The following is a 17,284-nucleotide window of genomic DNA, read 5'->3' as shown; positions in this document are numbered from 1 at the left end:
GCGTGTTTCATCTGCTGTGTGGCGATGGGGTACCCCTTACGTCAATCTCTTGCAGTCTCGGTTCAACAGGAAGGTTGTGAGGTTAATGGCACGGTCAGGGAATCCTCTGGCAGGCGCCACAGATGCCCTGGTGGCGCTGTGGAGCCAGTATTGTCTGATTTACATATTCCCTCCGCTCCAACTTCTTCCGCAGCTCCTGTGCAGAGGCGGAAGGGATACTGATCATTCCGGTTGCCCCGGACTGGCCTCACTGGTCCTGGTACGCCGACTTAGTGCGGCTGGTCACGGACATCCCATTCCCATGGAGACCTCCTCTCAGGGAGGACCTGTTGTCCCAAGGGCCAATCTTGCATCCTGCTCTACCATCGCTGGATTTGACAGCCTGGCTAATGCAAGCCTGGTGTTAGGGGATAGAAGTTTGCCAGGGTTGGTAATTCCGACTATTCTAGGCACTCGCTCTCGATCCTTTACAGTGGCTCGGATTTTGGCCTTTCTTCAACAGGGTGTTGAGCAGAAGTTGGCCTTGAGCACCATAAAGGGCCAGGTGTCTGCTTTTGCGATCTTATTTCAGCGGTTCCTGTCCACGCATTCTTTGGTCCGTACCTTCATTCAAGGTGTTCAACACATGTCTCCTCCGGTGCGATCTCCTTTGCCACTGTGGGACTTGAACTTGGTACTCTCTGTTCTCCAGAAGCCTTCATTTGAGAATATTCAGGAGATTTCCTTGCTTGTGGTTTCCCAGAAGGTGACCTCCTGCTCGCGGGGTGTCTGAACTGGTGGATTTATCTTGTCGTACTCCCTATTTTGTGGTCTACAAAGATAAGGTGATTCTTTGTCCATTAAATGGAAGTGCAAAGAGGTTGATACGGCGCTACCTGTGAGTGACCAAGTGTCAAATCAACTAATATAGTAACTCCAAGTGATAAATTTCAAACTTAATAAAATGGCAAAATAAAATGAGTGTACAAAGATATTATCCCACTTGGAAAGGAACTTAATCCAACTGTGTGCAGTGACCACGTGCAAAGTGCTTATGTGCAAATAAACAAGAGTTAGAAAAAAGAGTGATAATTTATTCCAAATATATATACAGTGCGAGTCTAATAAAACATCAGTGTTTACTGTAAATAAAAGTTGTTAAATCTGGGAATTCTTGTAAAGTGCAAATAATGAAAAAGTGTTTAAGAATTTCCCAATCCGTGAATGAGAAAAGTTGCATAACCTGTGTGGCCACTAGGTGTCGCCACTTATATACAACCTGTTGTTGCAGATGCAGTGGAGCCGATTACATAAGGTTCCAGGGGTTCCTCCCATCATCCGAGCAGGCACAAGCTGGTTAATTTCATAGAGAAAAGAGAGGGAGCCCCATGATGCAATATACAATTGTAGAGAGCAAAGGCAAGTGTAGAAACTCACGGTGTAGGCTGTTCTCGATCAGTATAGGCACGCCGGGAATTTTCCGCGTTCCACGGCCCGATGTTCAAGGACCGGATGTGACGTATGACGCAATGGACTCCGCCCTTTGTCCATGTCCATTGTTCCTACCTTAAGTTGTCTCTGACTTCCATTTGAATGAGGGCATTGTGTTGCCTTTCTTGTGTCCCAGGCCTTCTCATCCCAAGGAATTTGTTTTGCATGCCCTGGATGCGGTTTATGCGATTCAGGTGTATCTGGCTGCCACTGAGTCCTTTGGGAGGTCAGACTCTTTTTGTGAATATGGCTGGACTAAGGAAGAGGCTGTCTGCTTCTGCTACCATTTCCAGGTGGATCAGACAGACAGTGATTCAGGCCTATTCTGTAATGGGTCAGGTTCCTCTTTTCCCTGTGACGGAGCTTTCTACTTGAGCACTTAGTGCTTCTTGAGCTCTCATCATCAGTCATCAGTGTCACAAGTATGCAAGGCGACCACTTGGTCGTCGGTGCAAACTTTCAAAAATGTTATAAAGTGGACGTTTTGGCATCTGCAGATGCTTCCTTTGGTGGCAAGGTTTTGCAGGCTGCTGTTTAGAGGGTCTACCTATTTGGGGGTGTGTTTTTTCAGGTGGGGCTCCTGGTGTTCTTGTTGCGCTCCTGTTACTTGCTTGCATTATCCCCCTCTCTGCTTGGAGATACTCAGTTTTTGTGTGCCTAGTTCAGGAGTAGGACCTAGTCTCCCTGCTGGGCCCTAGGTCCTGGCTTTGTCTATTTTTTTTTTTTTTTACCGTTTTTTTGTTTTTGGGTTTCTTCCTGTTTTTTTCCTGTGGAGATCTTCTTTGGGCTGGACTATTAAAGTTCCAGTGGTCCCCTCAGCCTGGCCAGCGAGCGCGCGCAGAACGTAGCTCCACGATTGGTCAGACGCGACATAGCCCCCACTTGACAGTTTGTTCCGGCCCTCTCTGCCATGCACATTTCTGGGATTACCTGAGTCGTCAGGCGCTGGACCTGGCGGAATGGTCCCTCCATCCGGACATGTTTCTTCAGATTTGTCTGCGGTGGGACATCCCCAAGATAGATCTGTTGGCGTCTCGGCTCAACAGAAAGATGCCGAGGTTCGTGGTCAGGTCATGAGATCCTCTGGCAGACGTCGCTGATGCTCTGGTGGTTTCATGGAGCCGGTACCATCTGATTTACGTCTTTCTCCTGCTCAAGCTTCTTCTGTGACTTCTACACAGGATCAGGGCTGAAGGAATTTCGGTCAATCTGGTGGCTCTGGACTGGCCTTGCTGGTCTTGGTACACCGACCTGGTGGGACTGGTCGCTGATGTCCCCTGGAGGCTTCCTCTCAGGGACAATATGTTGTCTCAATGGCCGATCTTCCATCCTTTTTTTATGGTCGCTTGCTTTGACAGCCTGGCTGTTGGGTTAGGTGCTGAAGGACAGGGGCTCGTCTGGCTCAGTGATTCTGATCATGTTGAAGGCGAGGAAATCTACATCTAAAAAGCTTTATCATCGGACATAGAAGGCGTACATTTCCTGGTCTGAGATTCGAAGAGTCAATCCTTGTTCCTTTTTCTGTGGCTCAGGTTTTGGCCTTTCTTCAACGGTGTGTTGATCAGAAACTGGCTTGTGCAAAGTGAAAGGCCAAGTGTCTGCCTTGGCGGTCTTTTTTCAAAGACCTTTGGCTTCCCATTCATTCGTGCGTACATACCTTCAAGGGGTTTGTAATTTTACTCTGCCTGTAGGTTCTCCTCTGCCACCGTGGGATTTGAACCTGGTTCTGTTGGTTCTTCAAAAACCTCCCTTTGAAGACATACAGGAGATCCCTTTACTTTTTTTGTGGCTATCGCCTCTGCTCGCAGGGTGTAAAAGTTGGCGGCTTTGTTTTGTTGTTCTCCCTATTTGGTGGTTCACAGGGATCAGGTGGTCCTGCGACCATGGGTGTTGTTCCTCCCGAAGGTTGTCTCTGATTTCCATTTGAATGAGGACGTTGTGCTGACGTCCTTGTGTTTCAGGCCGGCTCATGCCTTGCATACTCTGGGTATTGTTAGAGATATTCGGGTCTATTTGGCAGCCACTGAGTCCTTTTTGTGGGTCAAACTTGCTCTTTTTGATTAGACGGTCGACAAAAGGGTCTTCCTTTGCTGCCATTGTTAGATGAACAGTTGGTGATCCAGGCTTATTCACTTAAGAGTCGAGTTCCCCCCTTTCCCTGTGATTGCACATTCTACTCGGACACTTAGTGCTTCTTGGCCCTTCCTGTCATCAGTAGTCAGTGGCGCAGGTGTGCACAATGGCCACTTGGTCGTTAGTGCCTACTTTTTCAAAGTTTTATAGAGTGGATGTTTTGGCATCTGCAGATGCCTCCTTTGGCTGCAAAGTTTTCCATGCTGCGATTTAATGGGTCTGTTTTTCCCTCTTAAGAATGTATTTCAAGTTGGGCTCCTGTTTTAGTTTAGCTACCATTTCCTGGATTGGCTTGTGTTTAGCTTTGGGTTTGTTATTCCCACCCCTTATGTTTGGCACTGCTGTGGGACATCCCTATGGTGAAGAATATGGAGCTGTCTGTCAATGAACAGAAGAGAAAATAGGATTTTTGTACTCACCGTAAAACCCTTTTCTCTAAGTTCATTGACAGATGCAGCACCCACCCTTCTAAGGAGTTTTTATGCTTCTATTACTGCTTGTTGCAAAGCTGAATATCTCAAAGCAGAGAGGAGGATTATGCCAGCCAAGGACGGCCCATGGGGCGTAGCCAAGCTTTTATGTTGTCTGCCTAGTTCTACTCTTTTAGAGGGCAGCAAAACCCTATGGTAAAGAATATGGAGCTGTGTTGGTGACCTCAGAGAAAAGGATTTTACAATAAGTACAAAAAATCCTATTTTTATAAAAGAAATGCAGTACAATGAATTTTGGTGCACATGATTTGTTTGTAAAAAAAATTAGGTTTTGTCGAGTAAACCAATATCAAATATATTAAGCATCAAAACCACAAAATGACTTTTACAGCTTATAAGTGTAGCATTTACTGTAGATTAGGGAGCCAGAACTATTACTCACATACTTATGACGTGTATGGCCATTTCTAGGATTTAATGTGTTGCAAAACTGTTTACATAAACGTGCACTCCACGCGCAAGTTTCTGTTAATTTATGTCTGCAGCCCTCTACCTCTGTGCACCAGATTTTAGAGCCCAGATTTTGACAGCTCCAAGCTGATCACTTCTTGGTTCACACTCAGCAGACTCCCACTCACCATGCTCATAGTGTTTATTGTGGTCTTGGGCTCCCAGATATGGGGAAGCTCCGGTGGAGAGGGGGATGCTCTACTCCCAAGTCACATACAAGTAATTGAATAGATAAAGTGAATAAATAAGATAATGCGCTAACTAAAAACGTGTAGGAAGCGGCTAGCACTAATCACTAGACCATAAAGTGATAAGAAATACAGAAAAAAAAGAACAAATGTGCAGCGCTAGTGATAAATGAGAGTCCGACTAAAATTGCAAAAAGTCCCATGTAAAAATAATTAGTGATAAAGAGATCCAAGTATAATTAAACATAGATGGTGCAACTAATCCCAAATCCAATGAAGGTATATGTGAATTGCGCTCACCAGATGGATGGGACCCCAATGCTATACAGCAAGGGGGTCAAACAGGCTTAAAGGGTAAAGCTGTATCCCAACAGATTTCACCGAACATAGAGGGTGATGTACGAATCCTTGATAGATGTGATCAATCAGAGACTCCACTCCCAGATGGTAGATGGTAAATCAAAAAAGAAGGGGGATATACATAGCGTAATATTGCTAAAAAACTGGTTAATTGATAAAATAGCCGATACACTTACAGACATCCGTAATGAAATGGCATATCAAGCAGCTATTCCCAACACCAATGCATGCAGCTAATCACACCACCAATGGAGATAAATGTGAATTGCGCTCACCAGATGGATAGGACCTCCAAGCTGTACAGCGAGGGGGTCAAATGGGCTTGAAAAGGGTTTGGATATATCCCCACAAGATTCACCGACCACTGAAGATGATGAACAGGTCCTTGGCGGATGTAATCGTCAGAATCTCCACTCCCAAGTGATGGATGATATATCAAAAAAGAGGGGGGGTATACATAGCGTAATATTGCTAAAACTGGTTTATTTAGTAAAATAGCCGATACACTTACAGACATCCGTATTCAAAAGGCATATCAAGCATATACAGCTGAGCTGACTGAAGTCCTCTGATATGCCTTTTGAATATGGATGTCTGTAAGTGTATCGGCTATTTTACTAAATAAACCAGTTTTAGCAATATTACGCTATGTATACCCCCCCTCTTTTTTGATATATCATCCATCACTTGGGAGTGGAGATTCTGACGATTACATCCGCCAAGGACCTGTTCATCATCTTCAGTGGTCTGTGAATCTTGTGGGGATATATCCATACCCTTTTCAAGCCCATTTGACCCCCTCGCTGTACAGCTTGGAGGTCCTATCCATCTGGTGAGCGCAATTCACATATATCTCCATTGGTGGTGTGATTAGCTGCATGCATTGGTGTTGGGAATAGCTGCTTGATATGCCATTTCATTACGGATGTCTGTAAGTGTATCGGCTATTTTATCAATTAACCAGTTTTTTAGCAATATTACGCTATGTATATCCCCCTTCTTTTTTGATTTACCATCTACCATCTGGGAGTGGAGTCTCTGATTGATCACATCTATCAAGGATTCGTACATCTCCCTCTATGGTCGGTGAAATCTGTTGGGATACAGCTTTACCCTTTAAGCCTGTTTGACCCCCTTGCTGTATAGCATTGGGGTCCCATCCATCTGGTGAGCGCAATTCACATATACCTTCATTGGATTTGGGATTAGTCGCACCATCTATGTTTAATTATACTTGGATCTCTTTATCACTAATTATTTTTACATGGGACTTTTTGCAATTTTAGTCGGACTCTCATTTATCACTAGCGCTGCACATTTGTTCTTTTTTTCTGTATTTTTTTTAATTGAATAGATAACCTTTAACAGTAAAGCCAGGAGCCTGCTGCATAAAACTGAAACAAACTCATGATTATTGCTGCCGTTGGGGGACTTGCATCTGTATGCATGCTCCACTGTACACAGGTAGTTGTGCACCAGGAGTCAGTGTTTTTATGTTTATGCTGTAAGGTAGAATGCACCCTTCACCTCTGCAGACTTTTAGCATACTAGACATGTCCAAAGAGCTGAGGAGATTCATTTTGCATATTTTCCTTCCTGGGCTTCCGGATCTGGTCATTGGACCAGACTTAATCCAGACCACTTTGCACCCCCCCCCCCCCCGCCCCTGCCCCCAATGTGCTGTTTTATACAGCAACTAGGTGGGGACTCAAGTGGGTAAATAGTTACATGAAAGTAAACCTGTCATGAGAACAAGCAGATGCTACCAATAGCTGACCTGAAAATGCTACATGCCTCTCTGTTATGCTGACCCCTGGATTCAATTTTTTTAATCACTAATCCAGAAAAAGTACACCGATCTCAAAATTCAAAGTAAAGTTGGAAGTCCTTATCCACAGTTATCATGGGTCACTGAACTGTATTGTGCCAAAAGGGTCCAAATGACAGCCAAGCAACTAGTATTTTCAGAAGTAGGGCAGCAGTGGCAGCCCTGTGTGTTTGCCATGATTTACTTTAAGCATTGTTTTATTCCACCTCTTCATCTTTCTTCATCCTATGCTTTCCACAATACTCATTTCATGCACCAGCTAGATGTGTCTTAAAGCTTAACTCCAGATAGAAAGTTAAATATTCAGAAGAAATACAAGGATGGTTTATCTGTCCATCCAGTTCTTGGAGTAACACTTCCCTGCCACATAGCACAATCTGAAATATGACAGCACTTTCTCAATTTATAAATACAGTGGTGTTTTCTCCATCCCTGCCTGCAGTTCAGAGTGCAAGAGCAGCAGTAGACTGACTGCTGTCTCCTCCTATCCACATGTTCCATTGTCATCATATTTGCATGCAGTACATATGTTTGACTTCCTTTCCAGTGTGAAAAGTAGTGTATAGGGGATCGGAAGAGGCAAATACCAAAAAAACTTTCAGATACTTACACTATTGGCATTTAAAAAAAAAAAGGAAAATAATTTAGTAATAAAAACTGCATTGATTTGTGTATTTTATGTCTACCTGGAGTTCACCTGTCTTTTCTGTGAATTTATGGTTTACAAACAAAATAATGCAAGATTCAAACCTATAATGAAAATACTTTATGCGCTGTACTTTAGTGAATTGGCCCCTATAGTTGTACAAAAAAAATATTAGATTAGAAGTCTAGAAGAACAATTGTAATTTCCTTCTATGCAAAATGTATCTCAGGCTCCTAATGTTTTCAGAATAGAAATACTTATTAAAGCTCACTATTCACCTAAGTGCACTTTATTACTTTTAATTAGCTACTTTTGGCTAAGTAATGTGAAGCGCCAAAGTAATCTGTGTGTTGGAAATTATTACACATTGCAGAACAGATCTTAAATTTTCTTTTTTTTTTTTTTTTTTCTGTTAACGTTTACAAAAGTGTAACAGATTAACCAAGTTTTTCCATTTGTTATGTTGGCGTTACATTGAATTTTTTTCAAAACATAAAATCCAGTCATATACAGTAGCTGTCCAGGTCCATTAAAAAGTAAGCTATTGTCCTTAAAATGAAAAGTCTTTCTTCCCAGGAAACAAGAGTTGAGATACAGTACATAGTATTTAAATATCATTTTACAAAGCCCTGTTTTAGAGCTTCAAAATCTTTTATACAGGTGTAACTTCAGTAAAGTAAAATCTCATTGGTTGCTCTGGCCACTTAGCACACTATTATTTGAATTATGTAATGCATATGCCTCATCTATGTTTAGAATAGGGCAATTAGTTCAATGGATTATGTGCAATGTACAGTAACCCAAAGCATCCATTCAATTTAGAAAACTCTTTCCCAATACACTTTTATCACATCGTTATTACTTTATACATTGCATTACTGAATATCATTGTTGCATCCCACATTGCATTATACTTGGTTAGTAATTTAGCACAGAGAACCGCAATGTACAAATCACATTTCATTGTTCGTCACATCAGTGTTTCATGAATTCTAAATAGTTAATCTGAATTTAGAATGTTTCTTAACTTGCTAAAAAAAAATCCTGTTTATTTCCAGTTGTATTTCAAATAATGTTTTACAATTAACAGCTTATTTTTCAAGTAACTCCTCTGAACTGGACACAGTGGATTGTAGTCATGAAGATTTCATTGCCTGTTATTCTGCTTGATGAAGGTCTCAAGTATATATCACGGCATCACCTGGAAGGTAAGGCCTTTCTTCTGTGTTCCTGTTATTTAATACTATATAGTAATGTATTCTCTCTCCAAATGCCAGAGCTCTATAAAGTGCATCCGAAAAGTATTCACAGCGCTTCACTTTTTCCATATTTTATGTTACAGCCTTATTCCAAAATGGATTGAATTCATTTTTTTTTCTCAAAATTCTACAAACAATACCTCATAATGGCAATGTGAAAGAAGTTTGTTTGAAATCTTTTTAAATTGATTAAAAATAGAAAAATGAAAAAAATCACATGTACGTAAGTAGTCACAGCCTTTGCACAATATTTTGTTGAAGCAGCTTTGGCACCGATTACAGCCTCCAGTATTTTTGAGTATGATGCTACAAGCTTGGCACATCATTTTTGGGCAGATTCTCCCATTCTTTTTTGCAGGACCTCTCAAGCTCAATCAGGTTGGATGGGGAGCATCAGTGCACAGCCATTTTCAGATCTCTCCAGAGATGTTCAGTCAGGTTCAAATCTGGGCTCTGGCTGGGCAACTCAAGGATATTCACAGAGTTGTCCCATAGCCACTCCTTTATCTTGGCTGTTTGCTTAGGGTCGTTGTCCTGTTGGAAGATAAACCTTTACCCCAGTCTAAGGTCCAGAGTGCTCTGGAGCAGGTTTTCATCAAGGGTGTCTCTGTACATTGCTGCATTCTTCTTTCCCTCGATCCAGACTAGTCTCCGAGTTCCTGCTGCTGAAAAACATCCCCACAATATTGGCCAGGTGATGGGCGGTGCCTGGTTTCCTCCAGACATGACGCTTGCCATTCAAGCCAAAGAGTTCAATCTTTGTTTCATCAGACCAGAGAATTTTGTTTCTCATGGTCTGAGAGTCCTTCAGGTGCCTTTTGGAAGAGTCCCGGTGGTTCCAAACTTCTTCCATTTACAGGTAATGGCGACCACAGTGCTCATTGGGACCTTCAATGCTGCAGAAATTTCTCTGTGCCCTTCCCCAGATCTGTGCCTATATACAATCCTGTCTCGGAGGTCCACAGACAATTCCATGGACTTCATGGCTTGGTTTGTGCTCTGACATGCACTGTTAACTGTGGGACCCTATATAGATTGATGTATGTCTTTTCAAATCGTGTGCAGTCAACTGAATTTACCATCCGTGGACACCAATCAAGTTGTAGAAACATCAAGGATGATCAGTGTAAACAGGATGAACCTGAGCTCAATTTTGAATGTCATGGCCAAGGATGTAAATACTTATGTACATGTGATTTTTTTTTTTCTTAAATACATTTGCAAAGATTTCAAACAAACTTTTCACATTGTCATTATTGTTTATAAAATTTTGAGGAAAATAATGACTGTAATCCATTTTGGAATAAGGCTGTAACATAATAAAATGTGGAAAAAGTGAAGCACTGTGAATTCTTTCCAGATGCACTGTATGTTCATTTATTTCCAGAATGCACCATGATTCATGTGATGCAGTTTTAAGGGTTTTTTTTTTGTTTTAATCATTTACATTCATTGTTATCTTGCAGGCACATACACTTGTACATTCAATTGATTATTATATGCTTGACTGGCAACAATATCTATTACCCATTTTCCAAATAAAAAGTATTTAAACCCAAAACCAAAAATGTATTGCAGCTTACCAATCATTAGATGTAGTGGCTGCATTAGTTTTCAGTTACAGGCTTTCCCACCTCTGTTTTCACCTGGCAATCTGGCCAGTATTCCACCTCCTGTATTAGTGTGCAACCACTCTAGATAGACTATTGTCAGTCTGTGGGGAGAGTAGAGTTAGATGTACTAGTAGGTTTAGATACGCTAACACATTGAAGCTGAACTCCAGCTAACACTTTATAAGCAGTTATAGCAAACATTTTTTCTCTATCGTTCATTGACAGACGCAGCTACATATCTTCTGGACCATTGGGTTATGCTGCCCCCTACAGGAGTGGGACATTGGGCAGAAAAAAATCTTTACCACACCTATGGGGCAGTCCCTGCAGGCATACACCGACACACTCTGCTATAGCCCTCAGTTTGTTTCTGCCTAGTTTAGGAGTAGGACCTAGTTCCCTGCTGGGACTTCGTTCTTAGCTGGGTTTTTTTTTTTTTTGGGAAACTTTTTGTAAGACTTTAATTTTTTTAATTAGTGTTCCTGAGAGAACTACAAGTAACAGCCGGCTGGGTTTCGGACTGGATATGCTAGATCCTTAAGGTCTCCCAGCCTGGCTAGCGAACGTGAGCAGGTTATAGTCCAGCACTAGGCCTCGCCACGACAGAGCCCTGATGGACAGGGGCTGGCCCGCAAGTGAAACACCTCGCCAGGAGAGCACACGACCTTGGATGCCCTGAGTCGCAGCAAACCCCCTGGCCGTCAGCACCCCCACCCCGGGTGGACAGGTAGTCTGTTCCGAGATGGCGTCCACCTGATACCGTCTTATGGTAAGTGTCCCCCCAATTCTCTGGTGGTCTTGGGGTGGACGTAGGCCCCCTCCCTGGGAAAGTCGGACCCTCGGGTATCCCTCCGTTCCCCTGGCCTCTTGGTGATACCAGGCCCCCCTTCGGCTTTCACCTCCCCCCCACAAGCAGGTTCCTACCTCTGGGGGGCGGCTGTTCTGCAGGGGGGTCCTGGAGACCGCATGGCGCACCGTGGGGGCCGCCATTTTGCTGTCGTTTTCTGCTCTGCATCAATGTAAAAAGTCTCCCATTGAAATTGGGTAGTTCCCCATAGGAATGCATTGGGCTGCCATTTTCTTGATGTCCACGATCGCTGGACAGCAAGGGAGATGCTAGGGGTTCTAGGCATGACCGAGGTGTTTTCTGTTTCCTGTGTCAAATTGTTTCTCTTCTCTGCACAGAACGAAAATTGTTCAAGCCCTTCTGTATATATGCGATGCGTCGGTGGATGCGGCTCCACTGGTAGCCAGGGTGTCTGCGGTGGGGATTGCTATTAGACGCATGGTGTGGCTGAAAAGCTGGTCTGTGGACCAGGCTTCCAAAAAGGCTCTTTCTGACCTTCCCTTTGCTGGGACAGGTTGTTTAGATCCTCCCTGGATGAGTTGATCAAAGGCCTTACGGGAGGGAAGAATACCTTTTTACCCCAATCCACCAAGGGCAAGGCACTTAGAGGGGGGGCTTAATTTACTGCTCATAGGTGGCCCTTTCATACCTCTGGGTCGCAGGAGAAAGGAGCTTAAGCCATTCAGGTCTTCTGGAGGTTCAAAGAAGACATGGTCGGGTAAGCCGAGAACAGACTAATCTGGATCTGCGGGCAAATCTTCGCCTGCAGGAAGGGACGCCCTCACCAGTTTCTGGGTGGGGGGGACGTCTGCCCTTCTTTCCAGAACCATGGACTTCCTTGATTCAGAACAAATAGGTCCACAAACTGATCAGATCGGGTTACAAGATCGAATTCCGGTCTCGACTGTCGGACAGGTTCTTCCCGTCCAATCTACGCCAGACCGTTTAAGGGATCTAAGAGAGGCGGTGCAAGATCTGCTGTCGCAAGGGGTGATTGTGCCAGTTCCTTCTCGGAAACGCTTTCAGGGGTTCTATTCAAACCTGTTTACTTTGCCCTGGAAAGAAGGCAAAGTACGTCCAATCCTAGACCTCAAGGCTCTGAACCGCTTTGTGCGGGTACAGCAGTTTCAAATGGAGTCCATTCACACGATAGTGTCGTCTACACCAAGGAGACTTTTTGGCCTCCATAGATATCAAGGACACATATCTACACATCCCTATTTATGCTGGACACCAGCGTTTTCTTCGTTTCACTGTAGGAGACGAGCATTATCAATTTGTGGTGTTACCTTTTGGTCTCGCCTCTGCCCCCAGGGTCTTCACCAAAGTGTTGGCTCCAGTGATGGCGTTACTGTGACAACAGGGGATTACAGTACTGGGGTACCTGAAAGATCTCCTATTAAGAGTAGACTCACATTCAGTCCTGTTGGGCGACTTGACATTTACTGTACGGACTCTGCAAGAGTTTGGTTGGAACATCACTTTTCAAAAATCTGCCCTGATACCATCCTTAAGATTGGATTATCTGGGCCTGACTCTGGAGAAGCTCTGCGTCCAGGGGTCTTGGACAGTAGAAGAGTCCAGACTTCCGATCAATATTTTGGAACTCAGAGCGATAAAGCTTAGACGGAGTCACTGGACAACTCGTTTACGGGGTTGTCCAGTCCGGATTCAGTCGGACAATGTCACGGCCGTGGCTTACATCAATCATCAAGGAGGCGCCAAGAGTGTCTTGGCGGCCCGGGAGGTGGCGGAGATCCTGGACTGAGAGGAAAAGTTTGTTCCAGCCCTTTCTGCAGTGCACATACCAGGTGTGGAAAACTGTCAGGCAGATTACCTGAGTCGTCAGGTGTTGGATCAAGGGGAGTGGTCCCTGTACCCAGAAATGTTTCACCTCCTGTGTGTCCAGAGGGGGACACCCAATGTCGACCGGTTTGCTTCTCGACTCAACAAGAAGGTTCAGAGGTTTGTAGCCAAGTCAAGGGATCCTCTGGCCAAAGCCACAGACGCACTGGTGGCTCCTTGGGGTCAGTGTCGGCTGATCTATGCATTCCCTGCGCTAAAACTCCTGCCGAGGCTTCTGCGCAGAATAGAGGTGGAAGGGATTCTTTAAACATATTGGACTAGGTGGGACTTTAGATGAGACCCAAGCTGGTGTTGCCCGGCGTCTCCATCCCTATAACAAAACACAAAATGAGGTTGAAGGATTGTAAGAGGTGCATGAAAGTCAGCCAGCCCCCAGTTTGATGTACTCACCTTCCAGTCTGTCACCAACCAAATAAGACCTGTCTCTTGGTACAAAGAACAGGGGTTTATTTGACACACATTTGCAAACGCATGTGAAAGCTGCAGAGCCACGTCACGGCACCCTGTTTAAATCTGCAGTCCTACACTCTTAATTTAGTGTCCTCACACTGGAGGCACATGGCCGCTAATGGGTGGATGGGGAACAGGTGAGAGGGAGACAGCCCAACCTCCCCCAACCTATCCCCATGCACGACTGGCTATTGTCTCAAAAAGTTCAAACAATTAGGTTAAAATATAACCATGGTGCAAACTGGAGAAGACCAGCTGAAAAGCATTACACCTCCATCCCCTTGGTGGATGCAGTATATGGATAGGAAGGAATTTTATATATGGGGCATGGCCTGTAAAGCACACTGCCTTTTGAAATCCCTTATTTCCTTTGGGACTTTATATGAGACAAGCAGGTCATGCTATTGGTCTCCATCCCTGTATACGGAAAACACTAGGGTCAAATCAAAAACTGCATCCACCAAAAACGCACGAAAATCGCACGGTGGGACTTTAGATGAGGCACCAAGCTGTAAGCAAGGCGTCTCCATCCCTGGTTGCTTTAAACATATTGGACTAGGTGGGACTTTAGATGAGACCCAAGCTGGTGTTGCCCGGCGTCTCCATCCCTATAACAAAACACAAAATGAGGTTGAAGGATTGTAAGAGGTGCATGAAAGTCAGCCAGCCCCCAGTTTGATGTACTCACCTTCCAGTCTGTCACCAACCAAATAAGACCTGTCTCTTGGTACAAAGAACAGGGGTTTAGTTGACACACATTTGCAAACGCATGTGAAAGCTGCAGAGCCACGTCACGGCACCCTGTTTAAATCTGCAGTCCTACACTCTTAATTTAGTGTCCTCACACTGGAGGCACATGGCCGCTAATGGGTGGATGGGGAACAGGTGAGAGGGAGACAGCCCAACCTCCCCCAACCTATCCCCATGCACGACTGGCTATTGTCTCAAAAAGTTCAAATAATTAGGTTAAAATATAACCATGGTGCAAACTGGAGAGAGGTGGAAGGGATTCTGGTGGCTTCAGACTGGCCTCACCAGTCTTGGTACGCAGATCTAGTAAGGTTGGTTGCCGATGCTCCTTGGAGACTTCCTCTCAGGGAATATCTGCTGTCTCAATGGCCGATCTTACATCCTGCTTTACAGTCGCTGGCTTTAAGGGCGTGGCTTTTGAAAGCCAGGTATTCAAGGATAGAGGTCTTTCTGATTCTGTGATTCATACACTGTTGAAAACCAGGAAGTCTACTTCCAGGAAGATCTATCATCGTACGTGGAAATCGTACATCTCATGGTGTGAATCGCTGAGGGTGCATCCTCGCCTGTTTTTGGTGGCTAGGATTTTGACCCTTCTTCAAAAAGGGGTTGAACAGCAGTTGGCTTTGGGCACTATCAAAGGCCAAGTGTCAGCTTTGGCTGTATTTTTCCAACGCCCTTTAGCTACGCATTTCTTGATTCGCACTTTTATACAAGGAGTTTGCCATATGGCTCCTCCGAGGGATCTTAATTTGGTATTCTCTGTTCTTCAAAAACCTCCTTTTGAGAACATTAGGGAGATTCCTCTGCATACAGTGGCTCAGAAGGTTGCCTTTTTGGTGGCTATTACTTCTGCCTGCAGAGTATCTGAATTGGCAGCGCTGTCCACCTTATCTGGTGGTCCACAGAGATAGTGGTACTTCGACCGAATCAGTCGTTCCTTCCTAAGGGGTTTTCTGATTTTCATCTGAATGAAGACATTGTGCTGCCTTCACTCTGTCCTAAGCCCAAGCATCCCAAGGAAATTGCTTTGCATTCTTTGGATGTGGTTTGGGCAATTAGAGTTTACCTGGCGGCTGCTGAATCTTTAAGGAAATCAGACTTTGTCCTCACCTAAGGACCTCAAAGGATTAGCTGCGTCTGCTGCTACCATATCCAGATGGATCAGGCAGACGGTAGTTCAGGCTTATTCACTGAAGGGTCAGGTTCCACCTTTCCCTGTGAAGGCGCATTCTACTAGGGCGCTGAGTGCCTCTTGGGCTTTTCACCATCAGGCATCAGTGATACAAGTTTGCAAGACGTCAAATTGGTTGTGGGTGCACACGTTCACAAAAATGTAGGCTGCTGTCTAAAAGAGAAACTATTCTCCTTGAAGGGTGTATGTTGTATTTAGGTGAGCTCCAGTTGTTCCTGATTGAACTCCATTTTACCTGGTTGGCTAAGTTTTTAGCCTTTGGGGAATTGCGTTCTATCTTTGCATTGTTTTTCCCACGCCTCATGCAAATACTGCTTTGGGACGTCCCAATAGTCAAGAAGATATGGAGCTGCATCTGTCAATGAACAATAGGGAAAACTGGATTTTTGACTTACCGTAAAATCCTTTTCTCTGAAGTTCGTTGACAGATGCAGCACCCGCCCCTCTAATTGAGTGGGATGGGTTTTTTCCTTCTAAACACTGCTTGCAACAAAACTGAGGGCTATGACAGAGTGTCTAGGTGTATGCCTGCAGGGACTGCCCCACAGGCGTGATAGTTTTTCCCTGCCTGGTGTCCTACTCCTGTAGGGGGAAGCATAACCCAATGGTCAAGAAGATATGGAGCTGCATCTGTCAATAAACTTCAGAGAAAAGGATTTTACGGTAAGTCAAAAATCCAGTTTTTCCTCTTGGGATAAACGTTTTACATAAATAGAAACTGATCATTGTGAGCAACCCTGTCAGTAGTAACTGGTTTGTCTCAACCCTGTAATTGATAAATCTGCAGAACGGCTTGTTCTACTGAAAAATTAGACTTCTTGACCAGATCACCAGGTAATAATAAAGAAAGTCTAAAAAAAAGAAACCGAATGCAGCCATCACATCTAAGAATTGGTAAACTGTAATAAAAATATTGCTTTTGGTTTTAATACCACTTTAACATTGCAGGGGGTGAATGCAACGTCATAGGTCAGGGTTAACAAGGTGAGATAAATAATCACAAGTTTCACAGGGTTAAACACTTTCAATTAACAAAATCAACTTCACTTAGCTTATTAAATAAGGTGAAGTTGAGTTCACTTTGAATATGTAGTCATGTACAGGGTAAAGGAAAAAAAAAAAAAAAAGTATGGGAATCATATACAGTGGGGATCGAAAGTTTGGGCACCCAAGGTAAAAATTGTATTAATGTGCATAAAGAAGCCAAGGAAAGATGGAAAAATCTCTAAAAGGCATCAATTTACAGATTAGACATTCTTATAATATGTCCACAATCAGCACCATGGGATCTTCTAAGCAGTTGTCTAGAAAACTGAAAATAGTTACGGTCACAAAGCTGGAGAAGGCTATAAGAAGATAGCAAAGCATTTTCAGATGTCAATGTCCTCTGTTCGGAATGTAATAAAGAAATGGCAGTCATCAGGAACAGTGGAAGTTAAAGCAAGATCTGGAAGACCAAGAAAAATATCAGACAGAACAGCTCGCAGGATTGTGAGAAAAACAATTCAAAAACCACTTTTGACTGCACGATCCCTCCAGAAAGATCTGGCAGACACTGGAGTTGTGGTACACTATTCCACTATAAAGAGATAATTGTACAAATATGGTCTTCATGGAAGAGTCATCAGAAGAAAACCCCTTCTACTTCCTCGCCACAAAAATCAGCATTTGAACTTTGCAAATGAACATATAGACAAGCCTGATGCATTTTGGAAACAAGCTCTGTAGACCGATGAGG

The 17,284-nt window shown here is 43.9% G+C and overlaps 1 protein-coding gene across 1 annotated transcript in view; it reads left to right on the top strand.

The window, feature by feature from the left end:
• ATP2A3 (ATPase sarcoplasmic/endoplasmic reticulum Ca2+ transporting 3) overlaps positions 1–17,284 on the top strand; it is a 409,528-nt gene that overhangs the window by 370,585 nt on the left and 21,659 nt on the right. The window contains exon 20 of the mRNA XM_082244776.1: positions 8,657–8,774. Within this exon, the coding sequence (XP_082100902.1) occupies positions 8,657–8,774 (118 nt within the window). The remainder of the gene's footprint in view (positions 1–8,656; positions 8,775–17,284) is intronic.

The sequence above is a fragment of the Pelophylax lessonae genome, assembly GCF_965119305.1.
Source record: "Pelophylax lessonae genome assembly, chromosome: 2".
Classification (NCBI taxonomy): Eukaryota; Metazoa; Chordata; class Amphibia; order Anura; family Ranidae; genus Pelophylax; species Pelophylax lessonae.
The sequence above is the reverse complement of the archived record's forward strand: the minus strand, read 5'-3'. Positions and strand labels throughout refer to the sequence as shown.